This window comes from Ceratotherium simum, chromosome 20, assembly GCF_057802395.1.
Source record: "Ceratotherium simum simum isolate JZ-2026a chromosome 20, ASM5780239v1, whole genome shotgun sequence".
Taxonomy (NCBI): domain Eukaryota; kingdom Metazoa; phylum Chordata; class Mammalia; order Perissodactyla; family Rhinocerotidae; genus Ceratotherium; species Ceratotherium simum.
In genome coordinates, this window is record NC_141919.1 from 14,887,938 (window position 1) to 14,903,684 (window position 15,747).

Genomic DNA, 15,747 nt, shown 5'->3' on the forward strand with positions numbered 1-15,747 from the left:
GGGTTTGATTCCTGGTCAGGGAAGCTTACCACCCGTCTGTCCTCTGTCATACTGTGGCTGTAGACTGAGCGCATAAGAAGTGCTCAGAAATAGTCTGTTAATAAACAAGCCCCCATAAAATTATCTGATTTTCATTTGATCCTATTTCCAATTTTAAAATTACTTTCTATGAACTAGAACCTTCCAACCTCTTGCCCAGCCTCTTGGTGTATTTCCAATCTACAAGGATTCTCTTAATATTTGCAAGTTATTTACACACAGAAAACCAAAAAATGACTTTGTTTTCCAACCACATATTTATCTATTTAGACAGTTGTTAGCATAGTATTCAAAAGAAGTCTGAGAATAACGTGTCTATGAACAAAGAAGGAAAGATGTCAAACTATCCATACACAGCAGGAGCCTTCCTTTCAGGCCCACATAGAGTAACAGCAACACAATTTTTCTTAGTATTCAAGGTCATCGCAGCCTCATTTAATCTTTGTGTATCATAAACACAGATTTTTCTTGAAAAGTGATTTCCAGGCTACACAAAGAAATGTCAAATTCAGTCTATCAGAGCTTTAGAATTATCAAGGAAGATGAACACAGTATAAACAAAATTACTTCTTTCCATAGACTACATTCTGTAATTACAAAGCAAGAGATGAGAAATTCTTCAATTGATCCAATATATCCATTGATATAACGTCTATCTTACACGTATTTTTGTTTATTTCTAAGAATTGAAAGGGAAATATCAGGGCTTCAAATAGATTTTGATGAGATGATTTTATTTATTTATTTTGTTTTGAGGAAGATCAGCCCTGAGCTAACATCCATGCCAATCCTCCTCTTTTTGCTGAGGAAGACTGGCCCTGTGCTAACATCCATGCACACCTTCCTCCACTTTATGTGTGACGCCGCCACAGCATGGCCTGACAAGTGGTGCGTCAGTGCACGCCCGGGATCCGAACTGGGCTGCCAGCAGCGGAGCGCGTGCACTTAACCGCTACGCCACAGGGTAGCCCCTGAAGAGATGATTTTAAATGATTAAAAATTTGGGGAGCATATCATATGCATGTGTGATACACGTTGTCTCTTAGGAATTTTTTTTTTAAGATGAGGTCGGCAAATTACAGTCTGTTGGCCAGATCTGGCCCATTACTGTTTTTGTACTGCCCTGAGCTCAGAATGGTTTTTACATTTTTAAGTGATTGAAAAAAAATCAAAAGAAGAATAATATTTTATAATACATGAAAGTGATCTTAAATCCAAATTTCAGTGTCCATAAATAAAATTTTATTGGAGCACAGCCCACCCATTCGTTACGGATTGGCTGCATTCACGCCACAATGGCAGGACTGAGTAGTTGTGCAAAGCCTAAAGTATTTACTATCTGGCCTTTTCCAGAGAAAGTTTGCCAATCTTTGTTTTAAGAGCTTTCCCCTAAAGAAACACTGAGGCCTTCTGTAAACTGAAGACTTCTTTACAGAGATTTCCTGAGTTAGCGATACATTATTCTTTTTAAAAAAAGAAAATGCACAAATTTAGTAAAGATAATACAGTTGCCATATCATAAAATAAAATAAGAGGCATAATTTTATTAGATTTAGGATGCTTCTTTTTCGACTTTATGTCAGGGTAGCGTAGTTAGTAAGAACATGCTCTTCAGGGTCATTCTTTTTCCTTGAATCTTGACTAGCTTTCTGTGACCTTGAGCTAGTTAACCTCTCACAAGCCTCGGGTTTCCTATGAAAATAGGGTAATGATTGTGCCAACCTCATGAAGATATAGTGGTATTAAGAGTAGTGATTTTTTTAAACGAATTATTTAGCTCAGTACCTGGTACCCAGTAGGTGTGCAATAAACTTTTTTATTATTATCATCATCATCTGAAAATGTCACTTTCCAGTGGTCCACGCCTAGTACTGCCTAGCACTTCTGCTTTGACAAGGAAATCAGCAAAACCCTGCTTAGGGGATTTTGCACAGCAAGAGCCCCTCTCTCTCTATTATCTGCAGAAAAACTGTCCCAGGTGCACAAATCCAAGAGTGTACTTGACAGAGGGTGGAAAAAGGGAAGCCTTGGATGTCTAGAAACAAAGATCACAGAGATAGAGTGTTGGAAAGCTGGTTGGCAGCTGGAGCAAGCCTGTGAGCAGGACATTGGGATTTTCCATGTTAAACCCCATTCCAACTTTTTCTATGGAGAGTCCACAGTTCTGTGATGGGCAGTTGATGAAAGCTCTTTGATTTAGTAGCTAAAGTCTTTTTTTAGAATAGATGATTTTTGTCATTTTATTCTGTTTTATGTTAGGTTAACACTGCCATTTTTCTTTTATTACTTGATGTGTTTGATGACGTTTCCATCCAGAAACGCTCTTAGAAAATCATGAGGGTGTAATGTTGCAATTCTTGGAAACTTAGTGGTTTCTTTCCTACTGGGCTTGCTGCTGCCTACCTCCTGCCTGAACTTGCTCTATCTCTTGAATCAGATGACTCTGGATTACTGCAGAGGAACTAGAGCCTAGCGAACACATGGGCTCATCTCTAAACGGGTTGTGACCAGCCTCAGCAGAGGTGGTCTCTTCTGCTCAACAGGGGTGGTCTGGAATCAACTGATAAATAGCGTGAGGAACCTTCTTTAGTTGCTCCTAAAGAGAGCTAAAAGGGGAGAAAAATCCCCTAAGACAAACAACTCTTTCGTCTCCCCAACACTCCAAAATCATTTACAGAAATATCAGAATTCCAGAAGGCAGCAAATAGCTCCACCATGAAGCTGAGAAACAGAATTTCTCTAGGTCCATTTCCTTTTTTTTTAATCACATCAAAGTCTGTACAAATCTCACTTTTTTCACTTCCTGTGTTTTGTGTTTTGACATATTGTTTTGAGGAAAATCCGTCTGAATTTTATCCTTGTTCCTTAATTATAGTTGAACAATTATGGTTAATTGAGTTTAGCCACCCAAAAGAACAAAAAATTTTTTTCATTTTGAACATTTTTACATACTCTAGTTGGATTCATGGTTAAGAAGACAAACTCAAACACCCATACATCAGCCTGGTGTGTGGGGATAAAACCCCAAACTGTAATGTTCACACGCACGCCTGTGAGTGGAATGGGGTGAGGAGTGGCCTCTGTTTACTGGTAGGAGTAGCTCTCATCATCATATTCCAGTTCATCATCATCATCATTCAGCAGCCCATACTTAAACTTCCGGTAGACAGTGCCATCTTGGCCCATGTAAACAATGTCATCATCGTCATCCTCATCATAGTCCCGGTCCCTGTACTCAATCACCTGATCCTCTTCAAAGCTAGTGCTCTCGCGAGGGCTGCTCTTATAGGAGTAAGACTTGCTAGGGTCAGCCAGTTTTTCATAGCGGACCTTTTCTACTGGCTGGACTCGGCCCCGTGATTTCCTCCACACCATCACAGCTGCCCCGAGCAGAAGCACCAGCATAATGGAGGAGATGATGAGAAGGGCTGTCTTGGAATGCGCAGCTGTAGGCTTGATCTCACTTGCTCGAAGGATACACTCATCTGTTAGAAGACAACCCCAAAGGAAGGGCAGAGCAGAAGGATGGGAGAGAAGAAATGGAATGGAGACAATTAATGTCTGAGTTAGAGAACTTTGCCTTTATCTTTTAAATCTAAAATGGTGGAATCATTGTCTCTGATTTTCTTAGAGAGCACACCACTCTACAGAACTGCGGTGTGCACCCCACGTCTGTGTCAGATGATATCAACCAATCCTTCTAGGAGGAAGGTCAGTTTGAGATCCAAAGGGAGCCCCCTTATCCCCATACCTCATGGGTCAGTAGCCAAGTGTCCAACCTTACCAATAGATTCTTCTATTTCCTTCCTGAGAAAGATATTCCATCTTGGGCCATGCTTCAGTTATTACTAAATGCTCTATTTTCTATATCAACTCTGATTTTTTTAAGACTGAGTCCTCTCCCCAGCTACCTTTAAACCTGGTCCAACATGATTATCCCACTGTTCATGGGCAGGAGCAAATTATTTATAAAACCATTGACTCTAATTGCTGTATGGAGCCATAGAAATCACTTAGGTCAATCTGTTGCTTGACAGTTGAGGAAACTGAGGCCCACAGAGAGGAAGTGAATTGTCACATCGTCAGAGGTAAGAGCTTGTTTCTGGAGCAATCAGAATTTGAACCCAGGAATCCTTACTCCATGCTGCAGTCTGGAGACATTAAGGGAAAACACTCTGACAACTATTTTTCGACTTCTTGGCATTCTGGTAGGAGGAAAAGTACCACCTTTAAATTCTGACTACCAAGTTGAGTGATAAGATATTTCTTCTACTTAAGATTTCTGAACTTGAGAGCTCTGGCCCCTGTCATTCATCAACTTCTGTTTTGAGGCCTTAATTGAGAACATGGAGTAACCAAAACAGTGTCACAGAAGAAAGGATTAAACTATAACTTCAGTGATGAGCTCATTTTTCTTACTTTTCACTCACTTATTCAGGTAGTAGATTTGGGTAAGTTACTTAATTTTTTTTTCTATTCTTCAACCTACCAAATGGGAATGTGAAAGAGAGTATGAAAAAACTAGAGAAAAAAAACTAGCAGGCCATATTGGATGTACAAGTTGAAATACACAGTAAGTTTTTCATAAATATTTTTTGAACCACCTGGGTCTGGTCTCAGGATTCTTTTATGAGAGATTCTAGGTACATTATACACCCTAGCTTAATGGATATAATACTGCTGCCAACTATTTTAGGGGCAATTATTTACGCTTATTATATATTGGCCAATTACATCTCATTCATCACCATTATGTCTCTCTCTTTTTCCTGTAATAAACAAGTTTTCTATTTTATTGTAACTCATTCTCATGGGATTTTGCCCGTCAAGCAGAATTTCCTCTCCTAAAATAACAGCACTATCATTATGGCTTTTATCATTAATAATATCAGCACAGAATTTTTCCCTGGAGGAAATATTAAAACCCCATAGGGATGGATAAGCGATCTGTATGTGGTACTTGGAGATAAATACTGTCTGAGGCAAGAGAGTCAAGAAAAGACCTTTCGAGGTTGTTTCAAATACTAAGGTGCCATATGCAATCATGTCTTACTATTCTCCAGTCTTAGGTCTGCAGAATCAGGGTCAGCCTCTGCGATCTGGCTTCTTTGAAGGGGCAATTATCTCAGTAGAAAATGAGGAGGTAATCGAGAATATTTGGACTTTGGCAGTGTTGTCCCAGGTGGATCTTGAAGAGTCACAGAAAGCCCAGGAAAGCTGACTAAATAGTTCCTAGCTGGAAGATGCTTGTGAAACTCTGCACCCAACATGCACACACTTGTGGTTTCATTTAAAGCCATCGATGTAATGAGGGTTATTATTCTTAGCTGACACAGCATAGATATTAGGCAATCAGACTCTGAAGGTGGATGTGTATGAGGAGCTGGAAAAATCAGCTGCTTGTGGGGGTGGGAAAGCTGAAAGAAGGAAATAATTAGTTTCTGGGAAGATGTTATTTATAATTTAGTTGAAAAGGCTGATAAAAAAAAAATAAAACAGTTGGGGCCGGCCCCGTGGCGTAGTGGCAAAGTGCGCGCGCTCTGCTGCTGGCGGCCTGGGTTCGGATCCCGGGCGCGCACCAATGCACCACTTGTCAGGCCATGCTGCGGTGGCGTCCCATATGAAGTGGAGGAAGATGGGCACGGATGTTAGCCCAGGGCCAGTCTTCCTCAGCAGAAAAAGAGGAGGAATGGCATGGATGTTAGCTCAGGGCTAATCTTCCTCACAAAAATAAAAAAAAATAACACAGAAATGGCTAGTAGTAGTTATGGCTCTGGGATTTACTTCACTTACAAATGCACAGGCTCCCACAAATACAATGTCTCTTTTTGTCAGGCCATAATATGTCTCAACCCCAAGGAAATGATCTGCTTCAGGACTAGAGACTATTTTAAGAATTTATTTTTTCTTTTCAGAAGGACTCACTCCATTTGGGATCTTTTTAAGTTTGTGGCCAATGAAGACCAAGTACCCATATGGATGGGGTTAGAGGAGGAAGACAGTCGGGGGACTGGGAACTGGTAAAAGGGGTTTTGTTTCTTCTTAGCCTTCAATGAAAGTTTATTTCTAAAATGCCTTAAGTCTCTAATGGGAAGTCTAGATTCGGCTGACTTCAACAGAATCAAGACAATATTGGCATCAGCTTCCTTGATAGTTGATTTTTTCCTTTTTTCCCAGGAAGGAAGAATAAAAAAGAGAATAAAGTAAATTTATAAAGATGAAATTCTAGATGTACTTGAGCTCTAATCTTGGAGGCAGCATGGCAGTGGCAAGAATGTGGGCTTTGCAGTCCAAAGGACCCCTATTCTAATTCCAGATGAACCTCTTCACATCGGTATGGACTTGAGCATGCTTATCAAACCCTTTGAGCCTCAGTCTCCTCATCTGTAAAATGGGATTAATAATATCTACTTATATGAGATGATGGCTAGAAAGTTACAAGTACAGTAGGCACACAGCAGGCACTCAAAAAAGAGTTTTCCGGAACTTTCCATCCTCCTCCCCCCATGATCCCATCAGCTTCCTGAGGACACGCCCTTCCTCTGCAGGCTGCTCTTCCTCCCCCCTCACCCATGGTGTTGTGGCAGTCACAGCACTCCTGGGTATCGGTGGGATCGGAGGTGTTGCAGCAGCGCAGGCAGCGGCTGTCATCCATGTGCAGGACCAGGTTGGCGGGGCACACGGTGCAGTTCTTGGTGCCAGGTCCCTTGCATTCTATGCAGGTCTCATGGCATTTTTTGCAGTTAAATTTCTCCCCCTGTTAAGAACAATCAGGAGATTCCTTTTGAGTGTGGAGGAATTAACAAGGCACTGGAGTTCTCAGATGGGAGTTCCATCTTGTCTCCATAAGGGAAGGAGGCTTGTCGGGGATGGCAGCAAGGTGGTTTGTTCTGGGTCCATTTGAACTGCACAGGGTGAGAAACAGAACTGACTGCCCTTGGACGGAACCATTGCTGGGCTTTCCCTCTGAGGGATCTTTTTCCCTCTGAGATCTACTGGTAAAAATAATCAGAGAACAGGCTTCTAGAACAGCTCAGGTTACAAACTGATGGCTCATGTGCTGTTCCTGGTCAAGCACAAGTTTTGTCTGGCCCATACTAAATCGGCCTTCACAGTTTAAAAAATTTTCAATTCATTGCCGACATTTCAAAATTGGGATATTTCACATGTAAATCAGTTCCTAGTTTCTCTCTAAAAACTAGAAGACTTGTCAACACTGGATCCATCACTCCCACATGGCAAGGTCACAGACAGCACTGAGTGCAGTGGTCCCCTTTCTGTGCTCTCCTATTTGATACCATCCCCAGCACTAGCTCTGATGACACCAACGCACAGGTGAAACGTCAGATTCCACTTTTCATCAAGCTTGCACTGGGGTTTTCTTTGACTGATCAGCCTTCACTTATTGACATTACCTGCTTGGCTTCTATGGTTATCAGGTTCTTGTGGCTCTGCCCCAAAATAATATAAGTTGTGACTGTTTAGCTAAAGCAGTTAAATCTCAATGAGAAGAGAGTCGAGAGATGAGGAGAAAGTGGCTTCCCTGCTGACAAATTGCTCCTTCACTGGTGCTGGAAACGTAGATGAGGGAAGATACCTTCCTATTTTACTTCTGTACTTTGGAAGGATGGTATAACAGGAAAAGAAGGAATGGAAATTGCCTTTGTTGAGTATCTTGGCATGTTTCAGGTGCTGAAAAGGGGCTTTCTCAGCTGTTATTATCTCATCAGATTCTGGATTAGGAGTCAGAACCCCTGGGTTCAAGCCCAGCATTGTCACTTACTACCCATGTGATCTTTAGCAAATTATTTAATCTTTCTGAACCTCAGTTTCACCAAAGTGTAATGAGGGCTCTTGTCAGAATTTAAAGAGAACTCACACGTGAATACGCTCGGTCGTGTTAATTTCACCATGGAGAGATGTACTTAATTTCTAAAATTTGGAAACACAATCAAGAAGCTAGTGGACTCAGAAAATCCATTCTTTCATGGCAAGCAAATGAAAATCTCTCTCTCTTAATTCACTGAAGAGGTAGAAGAAATGAAAGAGCAACATCAGCTCTGTAGTTCTGACATTATTCAGATATTTCAGGTTAGACAGTAGAAAGGTACATTTCCTATTTCTGACATAATATTCCTTTGTAGACCTGAATCTTCTAAGGTCATGAGCAATGAATGTAGATTTATTACTGAGGCCCTCATGACTTCATTTCCCCATTATTTCTCTCAGATCTTCTCAGTTCCTTTGATTGAAATTAAGGCTACAGTTGGGTAGCACCATTATTCTACAATGCAATAGTAGAAGATTTTAAGATATTAAGCCTGAACTGTAGTGAGTGTAGGAATTTTAGGACTTTTTGATTTTGCCCAGAATGATATGCAGAAACTAGCTCATGTCCCTCTGTAGAAATGGCGGAAGGTGCACCATGCCCAGCTCTCAGTACCTCTCCCACTCTGTATTCCCCCACGAGACAGTCCGAGGCGCAGATTCCTCCCACTAGGTGGTAACTCCACACACAGGATAAGCAATTCAACGCTCCTTTTCCTGAAAGGAAAAAATGATTCTAAGTCATGAGATTGACCTTGGATTTCAACCTCTGTCTTGGTTCCAGAACTCTTAGGAGCAAGGTATATGTCAAGTAAATTGAAGGAGAAGGGTGAATTGATGGAGGATATGAATAAAAAAACGTCTACAAGACACTAAGTGAAGACCTAGAAATTATCTAATTAGTCCAATCAATGTAAACTCAGTTTGGAAACTGAGGATTTAGAGATGACAAATCTTTTATTATCATAAGAAGAAAGATTTTCAGAGAATGAGAAATCATGTAGAAAGTTTATAAAACCTTTATTTGTCATTCTGCTTATTGTTTAACTAGTTTAGAAGACAAGGATGATACCAGCTGATTTGGAGGGTCCCAGAACTTGGTGATTAAATCACGAGTAGGCAGTTCCTAATTGAGAAACATCACCAGGCTTGGAACTTAAAATACAAGGGCTAAAAGGATTTAGCAGATCATTTTGTCCAGTGGCTCTTAATTTTGGGGGTGGTGGTGATAGATTCCTTTGAAATTCTCTTGAAAACTATAAACTCTCTTCTCAGAAACTTGACTTCCTATTTATTTATTATTTTTTAAATAAATGAAAACTAAGGCCCAGACATATGAAGTCACTCATTCAAGCTTACACAGGTAATGGTCAAGTCAAGATTCCTATTCAGGTTTGTTGACTTACCACCCAGCACTCTTTCTATCATTCTCTGCCTTAATACATGAGCAACCAAGTAGGGGAGGTCTGAAGCTACAGACTCTGTTTCCTGTGGAGGTAATACCCCTCTCTCCTAATTCAGAGGCCTCAAGAATGGCTGACCCAAGCATTTCCTTCTATGCAGCTATCAAGGGATAACTTCTGGAAAGAGTTTAGGGACAGGAAACCAGAGCTCTAGTTTATTCCATTAGGGAGGCTTTGATGTTTTTCCTGAGAATTTCAAAACAGAAGCAGGGAGATAGACGGGGCCTGGAATGTGCCTGGTACTGTGAGTTGGAACTTGATATGGGTCTTCCCATCAGAAGAATATTGTAAAGGGTAGTTAGTTAAGCTTGAACTAGAACTGTGAGTCTCGTCCTTCACAATCACTATGGAGTTAAACTGACTTTTCATGTCTGAGCTGTGAGCTCAATCATTTATAATGTTTTTATGGAAAAATGAATTCTGAGCTCTGAACAACAGGTTAGAAAATAAACCTTTATTGCCCAACTGCTGCTTAGATTGGGGGCTGCCGGTAGTGATACAAATTCAAAGCCATTTTATTTTTATTTTATCTCTAGCTTCATACAGAATTTCCTACATGTTCTGGAACATAATTGTGGTCTCTGATGAAAGAATCAGTTTTCCTCTACTTCCTTCCTTCCCACCCTACATTTTTCTAAAATATAGCTTAGATGTCTTACTCCAATTTTAAAATATAAAAGCGTGGGGGGTTTTTGTTTTTGTTTTTCTCTATGCAGAGAAATTACGGGCAGGAAAAATTAAAAGAGGGAAAAAGGTGGTAAAAAGGTTAGGTCACAAAATTTGTGCCTCAAGGTTGGTTACATTTTCCAGAAGACCAGCAGCAATTTGGCTGAGGCCTAGATCCCAGGCAATCCCCAAAGGCACTACTTGTCACCTCTGGGTGACAAATCAGGACCCCATTTACATCTCCTACATTGATTCATTGCAAAATCTGCATACTTAGGGTTCCCAGAGTCTTTTGCAAAAGGCAGTTAGTTCCCAGAATGTTTTCTAGTGTTTTCAAGTTGAACGGCCTACATTTATTATTGCTTCTGAGGATCTGCAGGAGCCTTGGGACCTATAAAGACAGCTTTGGCATTTCCTTAAAATTCAGAACAGCTCACCATCTGCTGTCCCTTGGACTGACCCCACGGGGTGAATTCAACCATGCAGAGCAACTCCTGGGATCTGTCCATGGTGTCGTTCCACACAGAGAGAGGGAGGTTGCTTGGGAGAGTTAGAAGGCTTTGGTTTCCAGGCCTGGATTTTTATTTAAAACAACATTGTGAGGAGGATAAACAAAAAGTTAAATGTGCGAAGGCATGGAATGAGCTAATCCTGGAGGAACCCGTTGCATACAAAGATGCATATTAGGCCTTAATATGCTATCCTTCCCCTCAACCCCCTCAGTGCTTTTAAGTATGTTTTCAACGCCCTGATAATACTGGGCAGTCAAATGTGAATGAAATACAATCTGGTTGGTAAATTACTTATTTAGGTTGCTGCATTTTCCCTGTATCTTTCACACATGTTCATTTCTTTGTATGACAGCTAATGTTTTAAGAAGGAAGGAATTCATCCTTTTTTCCACCCAGTTTGTAACCCAAAAGAAAACCTGTCCCCAAATTTTGTAATCTGTCTGTTGCAAAACCAGAGGACAGCACAAAGATTCACTAACCAGCACAGGACGGGTGTGGTAGGTGAAGAAAGGACAGCAGAAGAAATGAGTGTCAGGGTTAGAAAGCTTCAACCAGGCACGTCCGTCCAGGGTTCAAGTCAAATACAGGAAGGGGAGGCACACACACTCACGATGGCCTCAAGACCCCTCCAAATATGCCCAATCATCCCTGGAATACAATCTCAGCAAGACTGTGCTGATCAGTTTTTTTTAAGACTTTATTTTTTTAGAGCAGTTTTAGGTTTACAACAAAACTGAGAGGAAGATACAGAGATTTCCCATATACCCCCTACCCCAACACATGCATAGCCTCCCTCATTATCAACATCACTCACCAGAACGGTACATTTTTTACCAGCGATGAACCTACATTGACACATCACAATCACCCAAAGTCCACAATTTGGGGGATTACCTCAGGGTTCACTCTTGGTGTTGTATACTCTATGGGCTGGGACAAATATATAATGATATATATCCATCCTTATAGTATCATACAGAATATTTTCACTGCCCTAAAAATCCTCTGTGCTCTGCCTGTTCATCTCTCCCCACCCCGACCCCCGGCAGCCACTGATCTTTTTACTGTCTCCATAGTTTTGCCTTTTCCAGAATGTCATGTAGTTGGAATCATACAATATGTAGCCTTTTCAGATTGGCTTCTTGCACTTAGTAATATGCATTTAAGTTTCCTCCATGTCTTTTTATGGCTTGATAGCTCAGATCTCTTTAGCACTGAATAGTATTCCATTGTTTGGATGTATTGATGAACTTCTAAGACTGGAAATGCTCAAAACCATCATCCCTAATCCAGCTGGGAAATCTCAAACCCAATTAAAGGAATTTATAGTTTTTTGAAATGTGCTTACAGTATCACTAATAATTTCTCCAATCTCCACAAAAATCTTAAAAAGCTGGTGTTGTCCTGTATTCATTGACTGATGTTAAGAGACAGTAACTTACCTAATAATGGCTACCTGATCTTGACTAGAAATCAAGGGTCCCTCTTCCCCAATAGCCCACTGCACTGCAGTAGGATGTTGGGACTAAGGTTTTCATATTTAGCAAATTAAAATACAGTATTTTATCTGGCAATCCTAGTTGGAATAAAGGCCCCACACATCTAATAATGGTGGCATCAGAGATACCTTCAATTTTCTAAAAACCTAATAGAAAGTTAACATTTACCATGATATGGCCAATGACAATGCAAACTTTCCACCACTCTCGCACCCCATCCCCAATTCAATGTATTCTCTCATTTATCTTATTCTGTTTAGAAGTTTTGAGTTTCAACTATATGTGCCTCTGGAATGAAAAAAAGAGAACACATTAATGATGACTTAAATGCAGTTTGTTTGGAAGGCTAATACTTTCAAAGATGAGACTCAATAGCGGATGGGCGAAGAGTGGGAACCGCTGTGTGCTGGAGTTTGCAAAGGACTGCCTGGAAGTGCGGGGGAGGGGCAAAGAGGGAGGCGTTAGATGGGGCTCTAAGATCCCTCCTCTGCTCCCATCTGAGCAGCTCTGCCCTGATCAATTTACATAATAGGATTCAGCCTAAGATTGCATCTGAAGAAAATAGCCAACTGCTAAAGTACTCTCTGATACCACTGTCCTAAATTAGAAATGTGCTGTCCAAGACAGTAACCACTAGCCACGTGTGGCTATTGAGCACTTGAAACGTGGCTGGTTCGACTTGAGTTGTGCTGTAAATGTAAAATAAACATCGGATTTCAAAGACTTAGTATAAAAAAAAGAATATATAATATCTCAATAATTTTTATATTACATGTTCAACATAAATGTTCATATGATAATATTTTGGATATATTAGTTAAATAAATATATTACTTATATATTTTAAAATTAACCTGTATTTTTATTTTTTTAAAGTGACTACCAAAAAATTTAAAATTATATGTATGGCTTGCATTATATTTCTACTGGATAGTGCTGAGGCACCATGCTGTGAGATACATAAAAGAAATTCTAGGACTGGTATGCATAGCACTCACAGGCTAGGTTAGAGTGTCCACTAGTCTGAGCATTTTCTAACTAAGAGTAATTTCATATTTATTTCACAGAGAGTCACGCTAAAACAATAAAAAATTGTTATTGTGCACTCTCCAAGTTTTTTTTTTTTTTTTAGTATATATTTTTTTGTTGGTATTAAGACTTATTTCTTTCGGTTATGGTTGCAACCAGCCGAGGAAAGGGGGGGCCGTGACACTGGCCCCAATTTTCAGAGAAAGGCACAGATCGCAGCCCAGAGCAGGAAGAGGCGGCTCCGTGCTGAGTATCAAGACCAGCCCCACCTGGTGGTACCATGGCCCTGCCCAGCAGCTCCCCAATTAGCCTGATGGACTGCAGGTTCCTCTGAGCCAGCAACAGCTTCTGCTCTTCCGTTTTGTTTTTGTTTGTCTGTTTGTTTTTTCTTGTAGCTTTTTCCGCTCCTCTGCTTATAGCTTCTCGAGCTTTTTCTGATTCCGACGGAATTCACAGTCTCTCTGTTTTTTTTCTTCTTGCAAAGCTTCTCCTCTCTTTTCCTTTCTCTCTCCAATTCTAGCTCTTTCTGTTTCCTTTCCTCTGCTCTCTGCCTCTCCTCTGCCTCTTAATTGTACATGAGCTTCATCCTACGCAAGACGTTGATGGCTTTGATGAAGCTCACGTTCCTGTGGTACTGGATGTATGTCCTCAAGTTCAAGTGTCCCCCAAAACTGAAGGGGTGGAAGTTATGGCCCATCATCTCCTCTTGTTACTGGTCCAGCATGGGGATGTCCATGTTCCATATCTCCCTAAACTTCTCAAACACTTTGACAGGAACCTCCTTGATGAGCTTCTCCAAGCCCGACTCCTCCAGGAGCAGCCCCTCCAGGTGAATGGTCTCTGGCCTCTCTCCTGGCAGCATTTGCTTCATATTCTTTGCCCGTGGAAGAAAGAGTCCCCGTGGTGGTGGGTGGGGAAATCGATTTTGAACTTGGCGGAGTGCATCTTGAGGATATTGGAGAAGCCATTGAGTTGGCTGGTATTGCCGTGGAGGCAGGCCAGGAAAGACTTGACCCAACTGTTGTTCTCTACCTTGCCCTCCAAGGGGATGAAGTCCATGGTACTCTTGGAAATGCAGAAGGTGGAGAACTGGTGATTGTGCACCATGTCCTTCAGCCTTTCCAGCACCTCCCAGTTGGAGATGGACTTCCCGGCTGCTTCAGCTGCAGAAGAGCCGGCTGTTGGTCACCTTTGTGATGGGCTTGAGGTAGAGGCCTACAGAAGGCAGAGCTCCACCGCCTCAGACATCGTGAACTATGGTAGGTGCTGCCATAGCTGGAGCATTGGGCCGGCATGGGACTCTGCTTTTGTCCCAGGCCACCGCTGCTCTGGCCAAGCTCACTGCCCACCCCCTGCCCAACGCTTCATGACCCCAGCAGGCACAGCCTCCCCACCAGGCATTGCCACTGTCAGCCCGAGCCTCCCCTGAAGCAACTGTTGCCTGTGCTGCTGGCCCTGTGATGGCACTAAGTGCTGGAGATACAAAGGTGAGAAAGACACATTAATTTGTGCCTTTGAGGACCTCAGTCTAGAGAGAGAGACAAAGAATAAGCAAATGGTTACAAATACGCCCTCTGGGCTGCAGGGACCTTGACTGTCTTGTTCACAGTTGTATCGACATTGTCTGGCCATACTGCTGGATAAATATTGTTGAACATTAAATGAATGAATGCAGAGTACTAAGGGAACACAGAATGGAGGGGTGAGGGAAGGCTTTCCAGAGGAAATGCTGACTAACGGATCAGAAAGAGGTAGCCAGGCAAAGCAGGCTGGAGACAGTATTCCAGCAGGAGAAAGGGCAAGGTTGGCTCAGGTTTACAGTAACTAATTACGCCTGGATTAGAGGCTGGTGCAGGAAGTGATGAGAGATGAGGCTGAATATGAAGAGAGTCCTATGATGGAGAGCCTCATATGCAAAGCTACTAAGTTAAGATTCTGTCCTAAGATCAATGGAGAGTCTTTTTTTTTTTTATTTTTCTTTTCTTTCTTTTTTTTTTTTTTTTGTGAGGAAGATCAGCCCTGATCTAACATCTGCCAATCTTCCTCTTTTTTTGCTGAGGAAGACTGGCCCTATGCTAACATCCATGTCCATCTTCCTCTACTTTATATGGGACGCCGCCACAGTATGACTTGACAAGTGGTGCGTTGGTGCGTGCCCGGGATCCAAACTGGCAAACCCCGGGCCACCGCAGCAGAGTGCACGCAGTTAACCACTTGCGCCACTGGGCCGGCCCCTGGAGAGTCATTTTTAAGCAGAGAAGCATGATTATGATATTTGTGATGTAGAAAGATCAATCTGAGGGCATATGGAGGACTGGTCATTTATAGAGTGGCTAATACTGGAGGCAAGAAGACCAGTTAGAGAATTGGTGAATAATTCAGGCAAGAGAAGATAACAGTCTGAACTAAGGCAGTGATACTAGAAACCCAAGAGAGGGGAGATGGAATTAGGAGATATCTGTGGTAGATTTGACAGGACTTGAGGACAAATTGAACGTGTGGGTTGAGAGAGGAGCAGAGGGTAATGGCCACATTATTGTCTCTGGGTAGGTGGTGGAGCCATTCATCAAGTTAGGGAGCATAGGAAAAAGTGGTCCAGGGATGGGGTGAGGTGAACTAGAGAATAATGCATTTATCAAGTCTGAGGTGTCTGTTGGGCAACCAGAGATATTAACAGGCAACGGGATGTTTGGAACTGTAGCTCAGGAAAAC

The 15,747-nt window shown here is 41.8% G+C and overlaps 1 protein-coding gene across 4 annotated transcripts in view; it reads right to left on the minus strand.

Moving 5' to 3' along the window:
• Positions 1-260: 260 nt before the first annotated feature.
• Positions 261-15,747, minus strand: part of PCSK5 (proprotein convertase subtilisin/kexin type 5) — a 442,283-nt gene continuing 426,796 nt past the window's right edge. For 2 of the 4 annotated variants that reach the window (XM_087444465.1, XM_014794699.2), the window contains 3 exons: positions 8,483-8,583; positions 6,610-6,796; positions 261-3,524 (listed from right to left, as the gene is read on the minus strand). In XM_087444465.1, coding sequence (XP_087300591.1) covers positions 3,124-3,524; positions 6,610-6,796; positions 8,483-8,583 — 689 coding nt within the window. In that variant the 3' untranslated portion in view covers positions 261-3,123. The remainder of the gene's footprint in view (positions 3,525-6,609; positions 6,797-8,482; positions 8,584-15,747) is intronic. The other 2 variants (XM_087444467.1, XM_087444466.1) reach the window with 2 other exon arrangements.